Source organism: Emys orbicularis, chromosome 13 (genome assembly GCF_028017835.1).
Source record: "Emys orbicularis isolate rEmyOrb1 chromosome 13, rEmyOrb1.hap1, whole genome shotgun sequence".
Lineage (NCBI taxonomy): Eukaryota > Metazoa > Chordata > Testudines > Emydidae > Emys > Emys orbicularis.
In genome coordinates, this window is record NC_088695.1 from 5,501,843 (window position 1) to 5,522,736 (window position 20,894).

At 53.3% G+C, this 20,894-nt stretch overlaps 1 protein-coding gene across 1 annotated transcript; it reads right to left on the minus strand.

Annotated features, from left to right (window-relative positions):
• Positions 1–6,635: 6,635 nt before the first annotated feature.
• Positions 6,636–19,162, minus strand: LOC135888149 (cholinesterase-like). Its single transcript, XM_065415960.1, has 4 exons — positions 18,869–19,162; positions 17,119–17,159; positions 13,109–13,254; positions 6,636–7,441 (listed from the first exon to the last, which is right to left on the minus strand). The coding sequence occupies exons 1-4, from the start codon at positions 19,160–19,162 to the stop codon at positions 6,636–6,638; spliced, it is 1,287 nt and encodes a 428-aa protein (XP_065272032.1).
• Positions 19,163–20,894: the final 1,732 nt, after the last annotated feature.

A 20,894-nucleotide genomic window follows, 5' to 3' on the forward strand; every position in this document is an offset into this window, starting at 1 on the left:
AGTTATAGGGAACGGGATCTGGGGTCTTTCCCCTCTAGGGGGTGCTGGCTCCCATCCAGTCCCAGCCTACCTAATTACAGACAGCAGAAGGGAGCTCCGTACTTCAGACTAGATCCCAGTTAGCAAATAGAGCCCCTTGGTGTGTACCACGCATGCTCTAGCTCGCTGCTGTGTTCCCTGCTCTGCATCAATCCTGAGTCTTGTTCTGGGCGGGGAGTGGGGTCTAGTGGTTAGAGTTGGGAGGGAGGCTGGGATTGAGGACGCCTGGGTTTTACTCTGGGAGGGGAGGGGAGTGGGGTCTAATGGGTTAGAGTGTTGGGCTCTGGGAGCCAGGGCTTCTGGGTTCTATCCCCAGGTCTGGGAAGGGAGTGGGGTATGGTGGATTATACCACTGTGGGCCGGGAGTCAAGAGTCCTGGCAGGGCCGGCTCTAGGCACCAGCGCTCCAAGCATGTGCTTGGGGCAGCACTTTCCAAGGGGCAGCACTCCAGCCCCCCCCTTTTTTTTTCTTGGGGCGCAAAGAGCCGGGAGCCGGCCCTGAACCAAGCTGTTCCCTGTCAGCTGAGGCTTTCAGGCTGCGCTGGAATTGACGCTGCAGTTCTGGCTGCAGTCGCTAGATGGCGCTCATGGCAGCCGGAGTCGCACAGGCTGGACGGCAGTTCAGGCTGCCCGGCCGCTGGAGAGCCGGAGCGTCATCCCCGGAGCTGAGCCCGGCTGCGGTGGCGAGAGGGGCTCAGCTCCGGGGGATGATGCTCCGGCTCTCCAGCGGCCGGGCAGCCTGAGCTGCAGCCCAACCTGGGTGTGAGGAGCCGGGGAGGGAGGGAGGGAAGTGGGGCCCGGGATGGAGGGAGGGGGGAGGGGTCCTGCTGCCGCTGCTGCTCTGAGTCTCCCCAGGGCGGCGCGGCGTTTCCCCGCCCGAGGGGGCTGTGCAGGCACCGCCGGGCTGGGCAGGGGGCGCGGATCCCGGCTCGCGCACTGACAGGGCGAGTGGCTGGGCAGCCCGAGCAGCCAAGGAGCTGCCGCCGCCCCCTGCTGCCCCGGACCCAGCCCGCCGCGCACCTCCCCAGCCTCAGCCCCGCGCTGCCTGCCCTGGGCGGGGAGAGGCAGAGCCCGGCTCCGAGCGTGGCAGCGGGGGATACTGCCCTGCCAGGGGACCCCCACGGCTCGCGCACCTGGGGGTCAGTGTCTGTCCTCTCGGCTCTGCCTGCACGGGGCTGGGGAAGCAGCTGTCAGCGCCTGCCCCTCTCAGCCCTTGCACCCCCCATCCCACTCGCAGCCCCTCCACTTGTACCTCGCCCATCGCTCCTTCACCGCACCCCTTCCCCTTGTCCTCTCCCTTCACCCGCACCTCTCCCCTTGTACCCTCCCCCAGCCCTCTCCTCCCGCACCTCCCCCCTCCCCTGCACCTCTTCTCCCGCAACCCTCCTGATACCCCCTCTCCTCCTCCACCCTCCTCCGCGAGTACATCACATCCCGCCTCTCTGCCAGTGTAGAGCCCCCAAGCACCCCCACACCCGCTCCTCTCCCTGAACCCTCTTTACTAGCTCCCCATCCCTTTCTGGGTACAAGGTTTGAGGGTTAGTCCCTATGCCTTCCATGTGCATTTGGAGCACTAAAGATGGGGTTGCGGGGGCGAGATTTATACTAAAGTGAAATAAAAATAGGAGAAACGGTTTGATCCCCACTGCAAGTGTAAATGGGGATTGCTGTGGTGAACAAGGTCGTCATGTTTTGGGGGGGGGAGCTCAGGGCTGGGGCAGCAGGGGGTGTGGGTGGAGGGGAAGAGAGAGCCTAGGGCTGGGGCGTCGGGGGGTGCGGGTGGGGGAGGGCACTGGTGGTGTGGGGGAAAGAGCCCAGGGCTGGGGTGGGGGGCAGCTAAATTTTTTTTTTGCTTGGGGCGGCAAAAAACCTAGAGCCGGCCCTGAGTCCTGGGTGCTGTCCCTGGCTCTGGAAAGGCAGTGGGGACCAGTGCGTGAGAGCAGGGGGTGCTGGGAGGCAGGACTCCTTGGGTTCTATCCCCAGCTCTGAGAATGGGGTCTGTAGGAAGGATATTAGGTGGGTAACTGCCTAGAGTGATCCCAATTCCCGCTGTTCTTCCACTTCATTCACTTCCTGGGCCCCTCTGTCCCTATCTGTGAGGCAGTGGGGCCCCGGGTAGCACAGACTCACCTGCCCTTCTCCTGGGCACACTCACAGTCGTGTCTTACGTCTCAGCACGAATGGGAGCTGGGTGGATGCCTCAGATGCCAAAATTAACAGTCAGGGAGCAGCGACGGGGACTTATTTATCCTCTAATCCGTTTCCTCATTGGGCTGTGCACACACGGGGAAGGAGGATTTGGGCTGACTGGGTGGGACTGTTGGGGAGGAGCCAAGGGCTTTGGGAACAGAGATCCAGTTGGGTTCACAGGGTGAGATCTCTAGGGACTGAAGGGCCGTGATCCCTGAATTGCAGCCACCTCTGGGGAGGGGCAGCTGGGTAACAGGAAATGAATGGGGGATTCAGTGTCCACTGTTGATTTTTGGGTAGGGGGCAAACTAGAAAAACGAAAGGGGGTGTTTAGCCAGGGGCCCCAGGCGCATTCCCCACCATGGAAGGAAAGTGCGTGGGGAGGTTCAGTGACAAACAGGGCTTATGGCTAATGTGCAGGTGAGCACTTGCTGCACCACAGCACCATCCTGGGGCATTTGGGACTGCACCGACTCCAAGGGGAGAGTGCCCCCTAGTGAGTCCCCACACTCCTCCCTGCTGCATTGATCCCCCTACTGCCACGCTGGGGTATTGAGGTCAGCACGCACTGTGAGAGGAGAGCACCCCCTCCTGAGCGCATATGTCCCTTCGGTACAGCCCACCCTAATGCCACCCTGGGGTATTCGGATCAGCACTAACTGTCTGCGGACAAAAACAACGAGGAGTCCTTGTGGCACCTTAGAGACTAACAAATTTATTTGGGCATAAGCTTTCGTGGGCTAAACCCACTTCATCAGATGCATGGAGTGAAAATAGTAGGCAGGTATAAATACACAGCACATGAAAAGATGGGAGTTGCCTTACCAAGTAGGGGGTCAGTGCTAACGAGGCCAATTCAATCAAGGTGGATGTGGCCTATTCCCAACAGTTGACAAGAATGGGTGAGTATCAACAGAGGGAAAATTAATTTCTGTAGTGACCCAGCCACTCCCAGTCTTAATTCAGGCCTAATTTGATGGTGTCAAGTGTTCAAATTAATTCCAGTTCTGCAGTTTCTCGTTGGAGTCTGTTTTTGAAGTTTTTTTTGTTGAAGAATGGCCACTTTTAAGTCTGTTATTGAGTGTCCAAGGAGACTGAAGTGCTCTCCTACTGGTTTTTGAATGTTACAATTCTTGATGTCTGATTTGTGTCCATTTATTCTTTTGCATAGAGACTGTCTGGTTTGGCCAATGTACATGGCAGAGGAGCATTGCTGGTACATGATGGCATATATATATTGTGACAGACCCAGACCAGTGGGGTACAGGAGTCTAGTAGAGGGCAAATATACTGGTCACTGGATGAGTAGTTTTCTGTTCCCTGAGTGACCAGAGCAGGGGCTGCACTAGAGTAATCAGGAACCTGCTAGAACCAGTTAAGGCAGGCAGGCTAATTAGGACACCTGGGGCCAATTAAGAAGAAGCTGCTAGAATCAATTAAGGCAGGCTAATCAGGGCACCTGGGTTTTAAAAGGAGCTCACTTCAGTTTGTGGTGTGAGTGTGAGGAGCTGGGAGCAAGAGGCGCAAGGAGCTGAGAGTGAGAGGGTGCGCTGCTGGAGGACCGAGGAGCACAAGCGTTATCAGACACCAGGAGGAAGGTCCTGTGGTGAGAATAAGGAAGGTGTTTGGAGGAGGCCATGGGGAAGTAGCCCAGGGAGTTGTAGCTGTCATGCAGCTGTTACAGGAGGCACTATAGACAGCTGCAGTCCACAGGGCCCTGGGCTGGAACCCGGAGTAGAGGGTGGGCCTGGGTTCCCCCCAAACCTCCTAATTGATCTGGACTCTGGGTTCTTCCAGAGGGGAAGGTCTCTGGGCTGTTCCCCCAACCCACATGGTGAATCTCTGAGGCAAGAAAATCCGCTAATAAGCGCAGGACCCACCAAGATAGAGGAGGAACTTTGTCACAATATATAATTGGCCTCATTAGCACTACAAAAATTAATTTTCCCTCTGTTGATATTCACCCTTTCTTGTCAACTGTTGGGACTAGGCCACATCCACCTTGATTGAATTGGCCTCGTTAACACTGACCCCCTACTTGGTAAGGCAACTCCCATCTTTCCATGTGCTGTATATTTATACCTGCTACTGTATTTTCACTCCATGTATCCGACGAAGTGGGCTGAGCCCGGACTGCGGCGGCGAGAGGGGCTCAGCTCCGGGGGATGATGCTCCGGCTCTCCAGCGGCCGGGCAGCCTGAACTGCAGCCCAGCCTGGGTGTGAGGAGCCGGGGAGGGAGGGAGGGAAGTGGGTCCGAGATGCAGGGAGGGGGGAGGGGTCCTGCTGCCACTGCTGCTCTGAGTCTCCCCAGGGCGGCGCGGCGTTTCCCCGCCCGAGGGGGCTGTGCAGGCGCCGCCGGGCTGGGCAGGGGGCGCAGATCCCGGCTCGCGCACTGACAGGGCGAGTGGCTGGGCAGCCCGAGCTGCCAGGGAACTGCCGCCGCCCCCTCCTACCCCCGGACCCAGCCCGCTGCCACCTCCCCCGCCTCAGCCCCGCGCTGCCTGCCCTGGGCAGGGAGAGGCAGAGCCCGGCTCCGAGCGGGGCAGCGGGGGATACTGCCCTGCCGGGGGACCCCCGCGGCTTGGGCACCTGGGGGTCAGTGTCCGTCCTATCAGCTCTGCCTGCACGGGGTTGGGGAAGCAGCTGTCAGCACCTGCCCCTCTCAGCCCTTGCACCCCCCATCCCGCTCGCAGCCCCTCCACTTGTACCTCGCCCATCGCTCCTTTGCCGCACCTCTCCCCTTGTACCCTCCCCCAGCCCTCTCCTCCCGCACCTCCCCCCTTCCCTTGCACCTCTTCTCCCGCAACCCTCCTGATACCCCCTCTCCTCCACCCTCCTCCGCAAGTACATCACACCCTGCCTCTCTGCCAGTGTAGAGCCCCCAAGCACCCCCACACCCGCTCCTCTGCCTGAACCCACTTTACTAGCTTCCCATCCCTTTCTGGGTACAAGGTTTGAGGGTTAGTCCCTATGCCTTCCATGTGCATTTGGAGCACTAAAGATGGGGTTGCGGGGGCGAGATTTATACTAAAGTGAAATAAAAATAGGAGAAACGGTTTGATCCCCACTGCAAGTGTAAATGGGGATTGCTGTAGTGAACAAGGAGGTCATGTTTGGGGGGGGAGCTCAGGGCTGGAGCAGCAGGGGTGCGGGTGGGTGGGGAAGAGAGAGCCCGGGGCTGGGGTGTCAGGGGGTGCGGGTGGGGGAGGGCACTGGGGGGCGGGGGAAGAGCCCAGGGCTGGGGTGGGGGGCAGCCAAATTTTTTTTTTGCTTGGGGCGGCAAAAAACCTAGAGCCGGCCCTGTACAGACTAACACGGCTACCACTTTGAAACCTGTCTGGGGACGCTGCCGCTGCCCAGCTCCCTGTAGCATCTGCAGACTTCTGGAGGTCTCCTTTTCAAATCCTGCCCATGCTGCAGCCATCTTAGCTTGTGAGAGCCACTTCAGGTGAGATCCTGGTTCTGACGGCATGTGGTTGAGTCATGAACATTAATGATAGCTCTGGGCATCTTTGTTCCTCCTGGGAGTGGAAATTGCCCTAAGGTCCTGGGCTGCTTCTTATCCTCATTTGGCAATTGGGGTTTTGTTTTTTCTAGTTGCTACCACTAGTCACAAGTTAGTCACTGTTGACCCAAGTTGGGTGAGTCATTGCAGAACGCTGACTTCATACTACTTTGGCTTGACAGAAGTCAATGTTTATTTCTTTATAATTTTGATGGATAATATCGAAGTTCATTTTAAAGGATTTTTCAATTTTTATTAATTTCAAGTTTTGGGAAATTCATTTATCTATGCTCTACTGTATGCTTAACAGTTACATTGCCACCGTTTTCTTAAGCAGAGACTGCCACAGCTATGCTGACCTAGCCCATAGGATAGCTGTATTTGTGTTGATGGAAAGATGCTTTTGTCAATGTAGGTCCCGTTTTTTGGGAAGGTGATTCTTCCCAACTACTGGAGCAACCCCGTTTGCTGCTGCAGGCTGTACTGACATGATGAGCTGACGTAGCCAGGCCTGTATAGTGTTTGTAGCATAAACATCCCCTGAGTTTGTGTGGCAGAGCTGGGAAAGGGCAGGCAGAGCTTTGAGATCATTCACTACTAGCTGAAAACCTTGTTTCCTTGAATGAGAGTGGGTGTGTTCGTAGGACCAGTGACATCCTGATGTGGGAAGAAGGGAATTATCCCTAACCTGTAACCAGGGGGCTCAGATTATACGTCCCTGAAATAAGTTCAGCTCTAGGTCAGGGGCTTCACCCAAATAGATTAGCTGTTTTTCAAAGAGACCCCTTCTTTGCCATGGCATTGAGCCGGGTGTTCCTGGATGTTGCGGACACCTGGCCAAAGAGTTACAGTTGCTCCCATGGTCTGGATCGGGGAGACAAGAGGATTGTGGGGGATTTCCTTACCCGCTCCAGGTGTACACTGCAAGGTAATGCATCGCCCTGCGGCTCAGCGCTACCTCAGCCTCTGTGTGGTTGGATCCTACCATGGATGCCAGGGTCCCGAACTCATAGGGCATCTCAGAGCCCTGTGGCACCCCCATCCATTCAGGTGCAGACACGCCGCTGCTACGGTGGGCGAAGTGGTAGGTGTACACGGGATTTCCAGCCTCTGTCTCTTGCCTTGCCATCTCCAGTATCGGGCACACAACGACATAATCGCCAGCGATTTGTTCCATGGCCCATCGGTACCGTGCCTCTCCCTGCTCCTCCCCCTCCTGGATGTACCACCGTGCCATGGCTTGGATGGCCTCGTCTGGCACCCCTGGCACTATCAGCCTCACCACCTGCAGCAGCTCCTCCCAGCCGATGGAGCTGGCGTTGTCCAGGTTGAGGCTAGAGGCAGCAAAGTATAATATGTAGGAGCCTTCGTTGGTGGTGAAACCAGCTGCAATGGGTATTGGCTGGCCATGCCTGGCCTGCAGGAGTCTTGGTGGTGTATCAAGGAGGAAATCCCCGTCTGGTGTAGGCACAAAGGGCAGCTTCAGTTCCTTCTTGTGGAAGCGCAAGGCCCCCACGGGGGGCTCGGCATAGGGGATGCCCAGGAAGGCCGTCACTGTGCTGGAGCCGGCCTGGAGGCGCTTGCCCTGGATGGGGCCACTGGTGGTGAGCACCACGGTGCCGTCGTCATCGGAGCCAGAGCTGGGGCCCGGCAGGGAAAGGAGGAGCAGGCAGGGGAACGTGGGGAGGAGTCCCAGCATCGCAGCAGCTGTAAGGGAAACCCCCCCAGAGGGAGTTACAGGGAACGGGATTCATAGATTCATAGATTCTAGGACTGGAAGGGACCTTGAGAGGTCATCGAGTCCAGTCCCCTGCCCTCATGGCAGGACCAAATACTGTCTAGACCATCCCGGATAGACATTTATACCCAGAACCCCCCGCGGCACTGTTTTGCATCATTCGGGCATTGCGATCTCAACCCATAATTCCAATGGGCGCCGGAGACTGCGGGAACTGTGCGATAGGTACCCATAGTGCAATGCGCCGGAAGTCGACGCTAGCCTCGGTACTGTGGACGCGGTCCGCCGACTTCATGCACTTAGAGCATTTTATGTGGGGACACACACAATCGGCTGCATACAACCGGTTTCTATAAAACCGGCTTCTATAAATTCGACCTAATTTTGTAGTGTAGACATAGCCTAAACAAACCCAATTCTTTCAGCCTTCCTTCATAGGTCATGTACTCTAGACCTTTCATCATTCTTGTTGCTCTTTTAATCATTCTTGGATCAGGGTCCTTTCCCCTGTAGGGGGCTCTGGGTCCCATCCAGTCCCATCCACCTAATTACAGACAGCAGAAGGGAGCTCCGTACTTCAGACTAAATCCCAGTTAGCAAATAGAGCCTCTTGGTGTGTACCACTCATTCTCTGGCTCCCTGCTCAACTTCCAAATTGGCATCAACCATGACGCTAGCTCGGGGAGGGCACTGGGGTCTACTGGGTTAGAGCAGGGGGGGCTGGGAGTCTGGACTCCTGGGTTCTATTCTCAGGTCTGAGAATGGGGTCTGTGGAAATTAATTACCTAGAGTGATCCCAATTCCAGCTGCTCTTCTACCCCATTCCCTCCCTTTACCCCTCTGTCCCTATCTCGCCAGTGGCACAGACTCACCTGCCCTTCTTCTTGGTTCAATTGTGGCTTTGTGGCTTTCTCTGTGTCTCACAGCTCAGCATGAAGGTGAATGGGGGATGCGGGGGAAACGGGAAGCCTCCAATGCTGAGAATAACAGCCAAGGAGCAGCCACTGGGGCTTATTTATCCTCAAATCTGTGTCCTCATTGGACTCTGCAAACACAGAGGGGGGTGGGATCTGTGCCAGCCAGATGGGTCTGGAGCCAAGAGGTTTGGAAACAGAGACTCAGTTGGGTAAGCAGTGTGAGAGTTCTAGGGATGCAAGGGCTGTGATCCCTGAATTGCAGCCACCTCTGGGGAAGATCATCTGGGTACTTGGAAGTGAATGGGGAATTCATGTCCAAAGAAAAGAGAAGTGGATTTTAGAGGAGGGGGCAGAATGGAATAACTCTAGGGGGTGATTGGACACTTGACTGGGTTTATACCCCTCCAATGAGGCTAGGGGATATTCAGTGAGAAGTGAGAGTTGGTTATTTCAAATGTGAAAACCAGCATACCCTGCAGCTCAGCACCCCAGTGAGGTATTTCAGTCAGCCCCAGTTGCAAGGGGTGGTCCTGGGGGAATTCTGCCCAGAATTCATGTGCCATGCAAAAAAATTTCTGCAGAAAATACATTCTTCTGCAGTTGTTAGGGAGCCTCCCCCAGGCAGACCCTGGCTGACCCGTAGCCTCTCTCATTCAGTCAGGCACATCTGCCACTGTCCCCATGTGGACCTACACACACACACCCCCGTGTGTTCTTCTACCTCCACTCAGCCACCCCTTCCACATGTGGCCCTGTGCTTCCACTCAGCCACCCCCTTCCTCCATGTGTCCCTGCACCCTCCTGCCCCTGTCCCCAGGTTGCCCTGCACTCCCCCCAGCCCCTCTCTGCCCCTGTCCCCATGTGTCCCTACACCCCCACTCCAATTCAGACCCCCAATCTGTCCCCCACTAGCCCTTATGAACCCCACTCTGTGACCCCTCCCCAGCAGCCTCATGTGCCCCTCACTGTCCACCCCTCCTCCCCATATCCCGTGCCTTCCGACCTGGCCCCACCAGCATGGTACTGTGTGGAAGGCAACCTCTTCTCTTCCCTATCCACAGCTCGGGCTGGCCTGGGACTGGCTGCTCTCTGTTCTGGCGGCACAGTGGCCACTGGTGGGTGAAAGGCATAACTGCAGCAGAATGTATTTTCTGCAGTAATTTTTTTTGCATGGCACATGAATTCTGGGCAGAATTCCTCCCCGCCCCCCCAAAAACCTGTTCTATACTTCTCCCACCCACACCAAACAACCCTCCAAGTTCACACCCAGTCTCCTTCCCAGCAATTACTTCCCTCTCCCTCTGACCTCCGTGACCCCTGACTCCCCCAAGCCTTTGCACTGCTTCTGAGGGGGCTGAGAAATACATCTCTGTATTGTAGTGTAAATAAATTATTACTCAGAGTTGTGTATTAATATGCCTAGTAAGGAATAGATTTGTCAAAAAACATTTCCTGAATCTTTTTTGTTGTCTGTATTGCTACAGACATACTTGCCATCAGGTATTTTGAAAGAAATTACCAAAATAGTTGAAACAGGTGTGATTATATTGTGTTATTTTGCCAAATAAAATATGCAGAATTTTGCAGAATTTTAAAATATTTTGCACTGAATTATTAGTTTTTTGGTGCAGAATTTTTAATTTTTGGTGCAGAATTCCCCAGGAGTAAAGGGGAGAGCACCCCCTAGTGAGCCTCCCCCACTCACTGCAGCACAGCGCCCCCCAAAACCATGCTAGGGTATTGGGGTTAGCACTGACTTCGAGGGGAGAGCACCTCCTACCGAGCCCTGCTCCCTACCACCTAGTGCCTCCTAGCACCAGGCTGGGACATTTGGTTCAGCATTGACTGCAAAGGCAGAGGACCTCCTACTGAGTGTCCCCATTCCTTCTGAACAGCAGAATTCCCCCAGGACCACCCCATGCAGCTCATGCACCCCAATCTCCCCACACACCCACTCATTCCACACAGCACAACCCCACACCCACACTCAATAAGAACAAAAGAACAGTCATAATTGGGTCAGACCAAGGGTCCATCTAGCCCAGTACAGAGGGCAAAAATGATACACATACCACACTAAGAATGACACTACCCTACAGAAAATCACTTCCAATCCCACCTGGAAGTGCCCATTTCCAGCTCTAAACCGCTTTGTGAATGAACCTTCAGAACCGAGCATTCTGGGTGGTTTTATTAATAAGGCTATTTACGGATCTCCTCAATATATGTTTCACTCTATATGCATCCGAAGAAGTGGGTTGTAGCCCACGAAAGCTTATGCTCTAATAAATTTGTTAGCCACAAGTACTCCTGTTCTTTTTATTGAAGGTGGGTTCTGCAGAGGTTTTTTGTAGTACGGAATTGTTCTCAGAAAGGTGTATTACGTCTATCATTTTAGTCACTAGAGGCTCTTTGGAACCGAGTATCCATGTCGGTATTATCAGTAAAGCTATTTATTGCCTGGCACCAGCAACTGAAGGTGTTTAGGAGAGGTTTTCTGTAGCGTAGCATTGTTCTCAGTTAGTTGTGCTGTGTGTGTCATTCTGGTCTCCTGAGTGGCTTCAGAACCAAGTGCTCTGGGTCTTTTTGGTGTTAAAATGGTTCTGGCCCAGAACGGGTCAAGGACAGCATGTTATACGTCTGTTCTCATTAGTAAACTATTGCTCTTGAGTGTCCCTATCAGTAGGTGCTGGGTTTTGCACCAATTGTACTGGTTAAAATGCCACTCCGGCACATTCCGACTTTTCCACGGTCAACAAGGAAAGCACCAGCAGCTTGTTTGGATCAACAGGAGAACAAACAGGATGGGGATAAATGAAATTAGCCACAGGGAAAATGCCAGCAGACATCTACTCATTCCTGAACTGGAGCCCACTGCTATCCCAATGCTAAGATACCCCGACTGCCCACAGCTCTATTGATGATGTTCAATCCCCACCCACAGCCCCCTGCTATCCCTGCCCTGGGCTCTTCTCCCACAGCTCTGCTAGTGCCCCTCAATCATGACCTCCACCCCTCTGCTATACTAGCCCTGTGCTCCCCACTTTAGCAACTCTGCTGGTGCCCCTAAATCCCACCCTGCATCACGCCCCTCCCTGCTGCTACCCCAGATATCTATGCTAAATCTCTTGCAGTGTTATTAGGCTTTCAAGGATTAGAATATATTGGCAAATATTGCTAAACATTGGTTTCACTGTGCATGCACAACTGGACGAAAAAATATTTCCATCAATAATAATTGAGATTTACAGATAGGTGAAGTAAGGAATATGCTGTTTACTTTGTATCTTTTGAGTTTTATTAGATTCTGAAATGTTACATTTTTGTATCTCACCTGTCATTAAATAACTGTCTGCCCCCCAAGCCCCATAATTTCACAGAACTGTGAAAATTTAAATTTATAAAAATTGAAAAACAGTCTTAAAAATGAACATTGATATTACCCACCTGAAATTATAGAGCAACAAACATTGAGTTCTGCCAAGCCTAAGTAATATTTACTCAGTGTTCTGATGTAACTCTCCCAACTTAGGTCAATTGTGACCAATGTTGGCAACTAGAAATAACAAAACCTCTCTTGGCAAGTGAGTATGAGAAGGAACCCAGGGCCCTTAGGGCAATTTCAAATCCATCCCCCGAGAGGAATGAACATTACCCAAGCTGTCAATAATGATCTTGACCCAACCACATGTTCTCAGAGCCGGGATCTCTCACAAGCACAGCTGGTTCTGGCAAGGGCAGGATGTCTAAACGAGACCTCAGAAGGTCAGCAGGTGCTACCGGGGGCAGGGTAGGGGAAGTCTCACCTGACAGTCAGTGCTTATTCTGATACCCCAATGATGAATAAAGGGGCTCTGTGATACAGGCAGCAGGGTGGGAATCTCAGTAGGGGGCAGTCTTCCCTGGCAGTGAGTCTTGGTTCGAAAGCCCTAGTGTGGTGCTAGGGATTGTTGTGCTGCAGGGAGTGGGGTGGGAGCTCACTAGGGGGTGCTCCCCTTGCAGTCATTGCAGACCCGAATGCCCCACTCTGTCATTGTACATCCCCTGGCACTTTCTCTCCTCAGTGAGGTATGAACCCTGTTTTCCTGGCAAAATATCACCTTCAGCAAGTCTATTCTTCCCCCTCCTCTAAAATCCACTGGTGCTTTGTTTGGACACAGGATCCTTCTGCAATGAAAGCTTTTGAGACATTGGGATGAACCAGTATGGGTGCCGTAGGAAGGGTAAGTTTCAGCTGATTGAATGCATGCTGGGCCTCAGGAGACCAATGGAACTGGGCATTTTTCTGGAGGAGAGTGGTCAGGGGCTCAATTTGTTTTGAAAAGTTCAGGATAAATCATTGATAAAAGTTGGCAAACACCAGGAAGTGTTGCAGGTCGCGTACTCTCTGTGGGGGGGGGGGGGGAAGGGTGGAGGGGCTGTGGGGGGTCAGCCAATTTTGGAAAGCTTGGGTCCATCTGGATCCTTTCTGCAGATAAGATGAAGCTCAAGAACGCTGGGGAGGCCTGATTAAAGGCACACTTGCTAGCTTGGTGTAAAGGCCATGTTACCATAAGTCATTGGTACCCAATGCGGTGCCTGTGGGCACCATGGCACCCGCTGGGGCATCTATGTGCACCCCCCTACTGACAAGGGAGCACCCCGCCGCCGAGGAGCACAGCCACCGGACAAGCAGCCGCCGAAATGCCGCTGAGAAGCGGCAATGCCAAGAAGCGTTGCCACCGAAATGCCGCTGCTTCTCGGCGGCATTTCGGCGGCGACGCTTCTTGGCGTTGCCGCTTCTCGGTGGCATTTCAACGGCTGCTTGTCCAGTGGCCGCGCTCCTCAGCGGCATTTTGGCGGCTAGTCGTCTGGCGCCCGCCACACTGAAAGGTTGGGGACCGCGGCCATAAGTATTCCAGGACCATTCGGACATGAGCAGGGTAGTCAGAGAAAATCAATATGTTGCCTAGGTAGACTACTACATACTGGTCCAATATCTCTCAGGACATATTGTTTATGAAGTGTTGGAAAGTGGCCGGGACATTGGTCAACCCGAAAGGCATTATGAGATATTCATAGTGTCCATAGAGTATTTGGAAGGCAATCTTCCCACTTGTACCCTTCCCTGATTTGCACAAGGTTTTATGCCCGCCAGAGGGCCAACTAATTGAAAATACAGACATCCCCCATGTGATCCAGCAACTCAGGAATTGGGGTAGTGGGTAACAATTCTTGATAGTTCTCTGATTCAATGCATGGTAATCAATGCTGAGTTTGGGACTGCCTTCTTTTTTCTTGCCAAAAAGTACTGTTGTGCCAGTTGGTGAGATTGACTTGTGGATGAACCTTTGGGCCACGTTCTACTGCAGGTACTTCTGGAGTGCTGTGAGCTCGGATTCTGACATGGCATATGTTCTTCTAAAGTATATTTTTCCTCCCAGATGCAGTTCTTTTGGGCACTCATAGTCCTGGTGTGGAGATGGAGTTTCCACATTCTTTTTTTCAAAAAGACCAGTGTAGTCTTGGCATTTGTAGGGGAATCATAGAATATCAGGGTTGGAAGGGATCTCAGGAGGTCATCTAGTCCAACCCCCTGCTCAAAGCAGGACCAATCCCCAGACAGATTTTTGCCCCAGATCCCTAAATGGCCCCTTCAAGGATTGAACTCACAACCCTGGGTTTAGTAGGCCAATGCTCAAGCCACTGAGCTATCCCTCCCCCCAAGTTCAGATTTAGTTTCATCAGAAGGTTTTACCTGGATAGCTGCTCCCATCTGATGTTTTTTACGTCCAGATGCTGGCACACTAGCCCTGGGTTGCCAACTGTACTGTCTCCAAAATTCTGATGAGAAACAGGCTTCCTGTGCTTGCCACCAAATGAACAGATTGTGGAGGGCCAGCTATGAGATGCCGAGGATGAGGGGAAAGTGTGGTGAATGGATCACACCTAATTGTAACGTTTCTGTGTGCCCCTGAATCATGGCCTCCAGGGGAGCTGTTTCCTCCATTCCTGGACCAGAAGACAAGGGGGAACATTCAATAGTCTCTATATGGTCAGGAGTGGCCTTGGGTTGCAGGGGAATCTGCAGAATCTGGGCTGCCTCTGCATTGATGAAGCTGTTCGCTGTCCTCGAGACAATGAGGGCTGATAAGGTGGGATTTTGCAGGGACACCCCGGCTATGTGAAACTGGATGTTCACCTGCAAGTGGGGATCTCTCGAGTGGGGCTCTGGATCAGTTCCAGTCAAGATCGAAGTGCGGGGGAGTTCTTTTCCTTAGAGCCCAGAGCTGGGATTGCAGGATGTGTGAGTAAGGATTGAGGGCTGCTGTGGGCAGCCCAGGGCTGTCAGGGGATAGCCGGGAGCTGTGGCTCAGGAGTGAGTAGGTGTCAGGTGAGTTTTTTCTGAGGCGAATTTTATTTATTCCCATCCTGTTTGTTTTCCTGTTGGTCCAAATAAGCTACTGGCTCTTTCCCTGTATGATCACCCTCTGGGAAATTCCTGCCTAGTGGGTTCCCAGGCCTCAGAACTGGATCTGACACTTCCGGGTGCTATTTACACCGGGAAGCTGTTGTCTCTTTGCGCTGGGGAATTGTGTCTCCCTAGCTCAGCGTCTGCTAGTGACCTGGAGAAGCCCAGCATGGCCCGGGCTCTGCTTCTCACAGCCACTGGCCTGCTGTGCCTCGTACTGGGGGGAAAGGCTTGGGGAGGGGTGGCACCACTCAGCCCATACAGAGATTCAGGGACAGCTTTGGCTGGCTCGGCCCCTAGGGGGATTCTGCTGCAGCAAGTACCACACAGGGCTGAGCTGGCTGCAGGAGGCACAAAGGAGGGGGCTGTGCGCAGATGGGCACCACCTCTCTCCCTGCATATCTCTATCTCCCCCCATCTCGTCCATCTCTCTGATTCCCCCTTCATGTGCATTTGGACCCTACGGCAGAGGGCTGGCAGTGCAGGGAATGCACCATCACAATCCCCCAGGTTGGCTCTGTGCCGAAGGGGGAAACCTGCACAGCCAAGGAGGGCCAGATCTGCACCATCATCACAGTCATCCAGTGTGAGTCTGAGACGCCCCCATCCTTCCACCCTATGGGCCTTCATTTACACACAAACTCCCATGGTCATCACATCAGCAGGGAGAGAACCCAGGACCTTTGGCACCACAGCAGAGAGCTGTCACTTGGACTGAAGAGATAGCTCTGTTAGCTGGCAGCCGTGGTAGGCCTGTTATCTGATAGGGGACCACTGCTAGAGGACGTGTGTGTGTGTGTGTGTGTGCGCGCGTGCGTGCGCGCAATGCCCATTCCAGTCGCTAGCAGGGGAATTACACTGAACTCATGCATCAGTCCCCATTCCAGCCCTGCACTATCACACAGTGTTTCGGTTGGATGGTAGGAGGATGCCTCTGCCCCGATGTGACATTAGCCAGGATATAATCTGGACTGGTGAATAGCTGTGTCCCCTCAATTCTCTGACCTGAGGTACTTTTTGCACTGCTTTGCTGTGTAAGCTTCCAATCCTGGTCTGCTCTCACACAGCCTCCAGCATGTAAATTAAACCTAGTTTTAGCATGTGAGTGGTATGGCCAGCCACTCATGAACTACACTGCAGAACAACACCTGCAAATTCCCTGTCCTAGACTTTCTCCCAGGAATGTACATCTTGTACGGTCCTGTCCTCTCCTGGAAAATACAAGCTCCTATAAAATCTGTCATTTTATGAATAGAGGATGATGTGCACAAATCCTGTTATCTCAAATGGAATTTCCCAAACTCTTCAATCCAAACACTCTGCTTTCGATAAAACAGCAAAATAAGTTTATTAACTGCAGAAAGATCGATTTTCAGTGACCCAAGAAAATAAGAAAATAAAAGCAAAACACAACTAATGCCCAACTTAACAAGCTAAGTGAATTCAAAGCTCAAAGCTCGCTCAGCAGTCTTCCTGGCTGAATCTCTTTCAGTCAGGATCTCTCCCCCATCTAGTGCTGCTTCCTTTGTTCTCCAGGTGTTGATGCCATGGATAGAGAGAAAGGGAGTGATGACTTTGAACAGTTCCTCTCCTTTCTTATAGTTCCTTCTCTTCTTTGTGAGTCAACTCCAGCTAAGGGTCAGGAAGCAGGAAGTCTGTGTGGATGGGAACCCCCAACCTGTTTCTTTCTCAAGATGTAGATTTTTCGCCAACACCCTCTTTCCAGCCAAAGAATGGCAATTTACCCAAGTGATGGCCCATTTGAACTTAGCTGAGGCATTGGTTAGCGCTTTGTCTCTGGAGAGCTGGTTTATGACTGCGCTCTAGATTTGGAATATGTTTTAGTAACATCATACGGTAGAATCTTATAACATTACATACAGTGTTGCCACATATTTTACCAGGACAACAATGATAAGGAAATTATGAGTTTTGAAATGACACCTCATAAGAACATAAGAACGGCCATAGTGGATCTTTCACAACGTCCTCTGGCAAAGAGTTCCACCAGCTGACCCTATCTCTAAGAGGGCAGTGAGGTCTAGTGGACTAGAGCGGGGGAGGAGAGGGGGGCTGGGAGTCTGTACTCCTGGTTTCCCTCCCCAGCTCTAAGAGTGGGGTCTGTGGAAATGGTAGTAGATGGGTAATTATTTAGAGTGATCCCAATTCCTGATGTTCTTCCACTTCATTCACTCCCTGGACCCCTCTGTCCCTAGCTCTGAGGCACTGGGGCCCCGGGTAGCACAGACTCACCTGCCCTTCTCCTGGGCACACTCACAGTCGTGTCTCACGGTTCAGCACGAAGGTGAACGGGGGATGCTGGAGCAAACGGGAAGCCTCCAATGCTGAGAATAACAGCCAGGGAGCAACCACTGGGGCTTATTTATCCTCAAATCTGTGTCCTCATGAGGCTGTGCACACACAGGGGGAGGGGGATCTGGGCCGGCCGGGTGGGACTGTTGGGGAGGAGCCAAGGTGTTTGGAAACAGACACCCAGTTGGGTAAACAGCATAAGAACTTTAGGGACAGAACGGCCGTGATTGCTCAACTGCAGCCACCTCTGGGGTGGGGCAGGTGGGTACCAGGAAGTGATTCAGGAATCCTGTGTCCAAAGAAAATATAAGTGGATTTTAGATGATGGGGCAGAATGGAATAACTGAAGGGAGTGTTTGGCCAGGTGAGTGGGGAAACATACCCCAGTGATGAGAGAAAGTGCTGGGGATGTTCAGTGAGAAGCAAGGCCAATGAGTTAGTTGTTTCTAATGTGAAATCCAGCATTCACTGCAGCACAGCACCGTGCTGGGGCATTTGGGTCAGCCCCGACTCCAAGGGGTACTCCTGGGGAATTCTGCGCCACTGTAACGCACAGAATTCATGTGCCACGCAGAATTTTTCCCCCCACAGAAAATACATTCTGCTGGGGCATTTGGGTCAGCATTGACTGCAAGGGGACTGTGCCCTCTAATAAGCTCCCACCTTGCTCCCTGCAGCATAGCGCTCCCCTACACCATGCTAGGGCAGCCCCATCCCTTCTGCACAGCACCCCTTAGTGCCACACTGGGACATTGGGGACAGCACTGACTGTATGGGAAAAGCATCCCTCCTTAACCCCTGTAGCATATGCAGAATTTTGGTAGTTGCTTTCTGAAATCCTGCCCATGCTGCAGCCCTCTTAGCTTATGAGTGCCACTCCAGGTGAGATCCTGGTTCTGACGACATATGGTTGGGTCATGAACATTATTGACACTCTGGGCATGTTTGTTCCTCCTGAAATTGCCTATGGTCCCTGGGTTGCTTCTCACAGTCACTTACCAACGGGCGTTTTGTTGTTTCTAGTTGCCAGCATTGGTCACAGGTTGGTCACTGTTGACCTAAGTTGGGTGAGTGACTCCAGAACACTGAGCGCATATTACTTAGGCGTGTCAGAACTCAATGTTTATGCTTTATAATTTTGATGGACATGTAGGGCGGTTCGGCCGGGGCTCGTCCCCTCCGGGGCGGCGGGAAGTCAGACCGCCTTGCTACTTTGGTCAGGGGTGTCGGGGAATTAGCCTGGCTTGTGGTGAACAGTCAGTAGCTCAGGCCCTCAGGCAGGGGCTGAGCAAACAGGTTCAATATTAGCAGACCCAGGCCTTGGGTCAGGGCGGGTCAAACAGGTTCAGCCTGGGACAGGGGGAGACTGCCAGCTGCAAGGTGGGTGGAGGAGTGGAGCAGTTTGTTCAATGAGCTCATCCAGGGTTCGCCCTTCAGGTTGTAGCCACCGCTTGCAGGCTTCCCTCAACTCTTGGGCTGCCATCCAGGGTCAGGCCCTGTAGGGTAGACCAAGCTCCGGAACCACTGTTGGAAGGTCTCCGGGTTAATGTCCAGGGCATCTAAGATAGCCGCCTTTACCCGGGTATAATCCCGTGCCACGTCCGTAGACAGGCCCCGATATATGGTTTGGGCAGTTCCGGTTAGATATGGGGCCAAAATGTAGCCCATTGGTCTTGGGCCCAGCCTGCGACTAACGCCACCCTTTCAAAAGTTACCAGAAAAGCTTGTGGGTCGTCGTTGGGGCCCATCTTTGTCAACCGGATGGGAGAGGCCAGGCTGGGGGGTCCAGTGGCACCCGCAGGCTGGGGCTCCGCAGGACGGGGCAGCAAGGTCACCAACTGCTGCAGGGATTGCTGCTGGTGGTCTCGGTTCTGGCATCCCAGCTCCAAAATCAGCTGTTGCTGTTGGGTCCCAAACTGCTGGACCAGCTGCTGCTGCTGCTGTAGCTCGGCGGCCTGCTGCTGTTGTTGGCTTTCCGCTAAAAACTTAATAAGCTTGTTCATATCCATGGTTGCTCGGGTACGCTCCACCGCAGATCCCTTCTCACAAGGATCGGGGGATTGCTGCCCACATTCTCCACCACGTGTAGGGTGGTTCGGCCGGGGCTTGTCCCTCTCCGGGGCGGTGGGGAGCTAGACCGCCTCGCTACTGTAAGCAGAGTCAGGATGAGCTCTACCCTGAAATCTGGTGGTGAATTGTGGCGAGTTGTGGAAAAGAACTTCAGGGGCTGATCTTGTTTGCATGGGCACACCCACCCCTCCTAGCATGAACCCACAGCAGCCCAAATGGTCACTTTGGCTGCTGTGGGATCCCCAGTTTCTCTGTTATTGGGGCAGGAAGAATAAAGTGTTGTTACCCTGATTATGTGAATCATGGACAATGAAACTGTTTTATGACAGAGGGACTCGCCATCAACTAAGTAGCACTCCCTAGACAAGGGACATGGGTTCCAAAACCTAGTGAATTGAGAGAGTCTGGGGACAGGTATTTGTATGTGATGGTATGGGCCCCCTTTTGAGGACCTGAAATACCTAGTGCACCTTCTTTCTCTACTGTGGAATATCACTAAAAGTCTAGTTACAGGCTGCTGAGTTGAATTCATGTTGGGCCAATGATGCACTAACACTGAGGCTCCCCTACTATAAGTTAAATTCACTAAGAGCAGAAATCACTGAGTGCTGTGGGGGGTCCTGAAGCTATATTGCTGAGCGGTTGGAGGAGTGGAGCAGTTTGTGGGATGACTGGAGCGGCTCAAGGGACAGGTGGTGGAGCGGATCAGTTCATGGAACGGCTGGAGCGGCTCGCGGGATGGCTGGTGGAGCGGAGCGGCTGGTGGAGTGGCTTGTGGTGAAGGCTGCAGCAGAAGCCCATGGAGAGACGAGGCAGTCGGCCTCGGATGACGTAAGGTGCCCCTTAACACCGCTGTACCCTGTCCCCCGGGCTGGGAGGTAAAACTCTGCAGATAAACTTTTGAAATCTGGGGCTGCACTGACCAGGGACAGAGATTTTTGGGTTGTTGGACTTTTGGGTGATCTTTTGGGTTGCTGGACTTAAGACCCTGAGGGGAAAAGGACACTGCCAAACTTACTTGGGGGTGAGTCTTTTGCTCATGGTTTGTGTTAGGAATCCTGTTTGTGGTGTTTCCCAAACATAATGCCGCATTGTTTCCCTCCTTCATTAAAAGGATTTTGCTACACTCAGACTCCGTGCTTGCGAGAGGGGAAGTATTGCCTCTTAGACGCGCCCGGGGGGTGGTATGTAATTGTCCCACTGGGTGGGGGCTCGAACCGCTGTTGCATTGTGTTATTGAAATGGAACCCCTAGTTACTGAACTCGGCCCTTGTTGCTGCCAACTCAGATGGGCAGAAGGGTTACACTACTTTGGTCAGGTGTGTCAGGGAACTAGCTTGGCTGGGCGGCAAACAGTCAGCAGCTCTGGCCCTCTGGCGGGGGCTGAGCAAACAGGTTCAATATTAGCAGGCCCAGGCCCTGGGTCAGGGCAGGTCAACAAACAGTCAGTAGCTCAGGCCCTCAGGCAGGAGCTGAGCAAACGATTGAACAGCAAACCCCAGGCTCCTGGCTCTGAGCAGCCGGGGAGAGGGGGAGACTGCCACCTGCCAGGTGGGTGGCATGGGGGATGCAGGCCCACCCACTCCACTGCGTCCCAGCTTGGGGCCCCGCTGCTGTGTCAGTGGGGATCCTGACCGCAACACACTGACATTGGCTCTGGCAGTGTTGCAG

Bases quoted from the DNA above. Each gene is read 5' to 3' on its own strand.
- LOC135888149 (XM_065415960.1), bottom strand. From the start codon at position 19,162: ATGGATATGAACAAGCTTATTAAGTTTTTAGCGGAAAGCCAACAACAG. The intron at 17,160-18,868 runs GTAACTTTTGAA...CGTTTGCTCCAG, and splicing joins ACGACCCACAAGCTTTTCTG to CATCCCCCGTTCACCTTCGT. The intron at 13,255-17,118 runs GTGAGTGTGCCC...CCAACCTTTCAG, and splicing joins CTGAACCGTGAGACACGACT to TGTGGCGGGCGCCAGACGAC.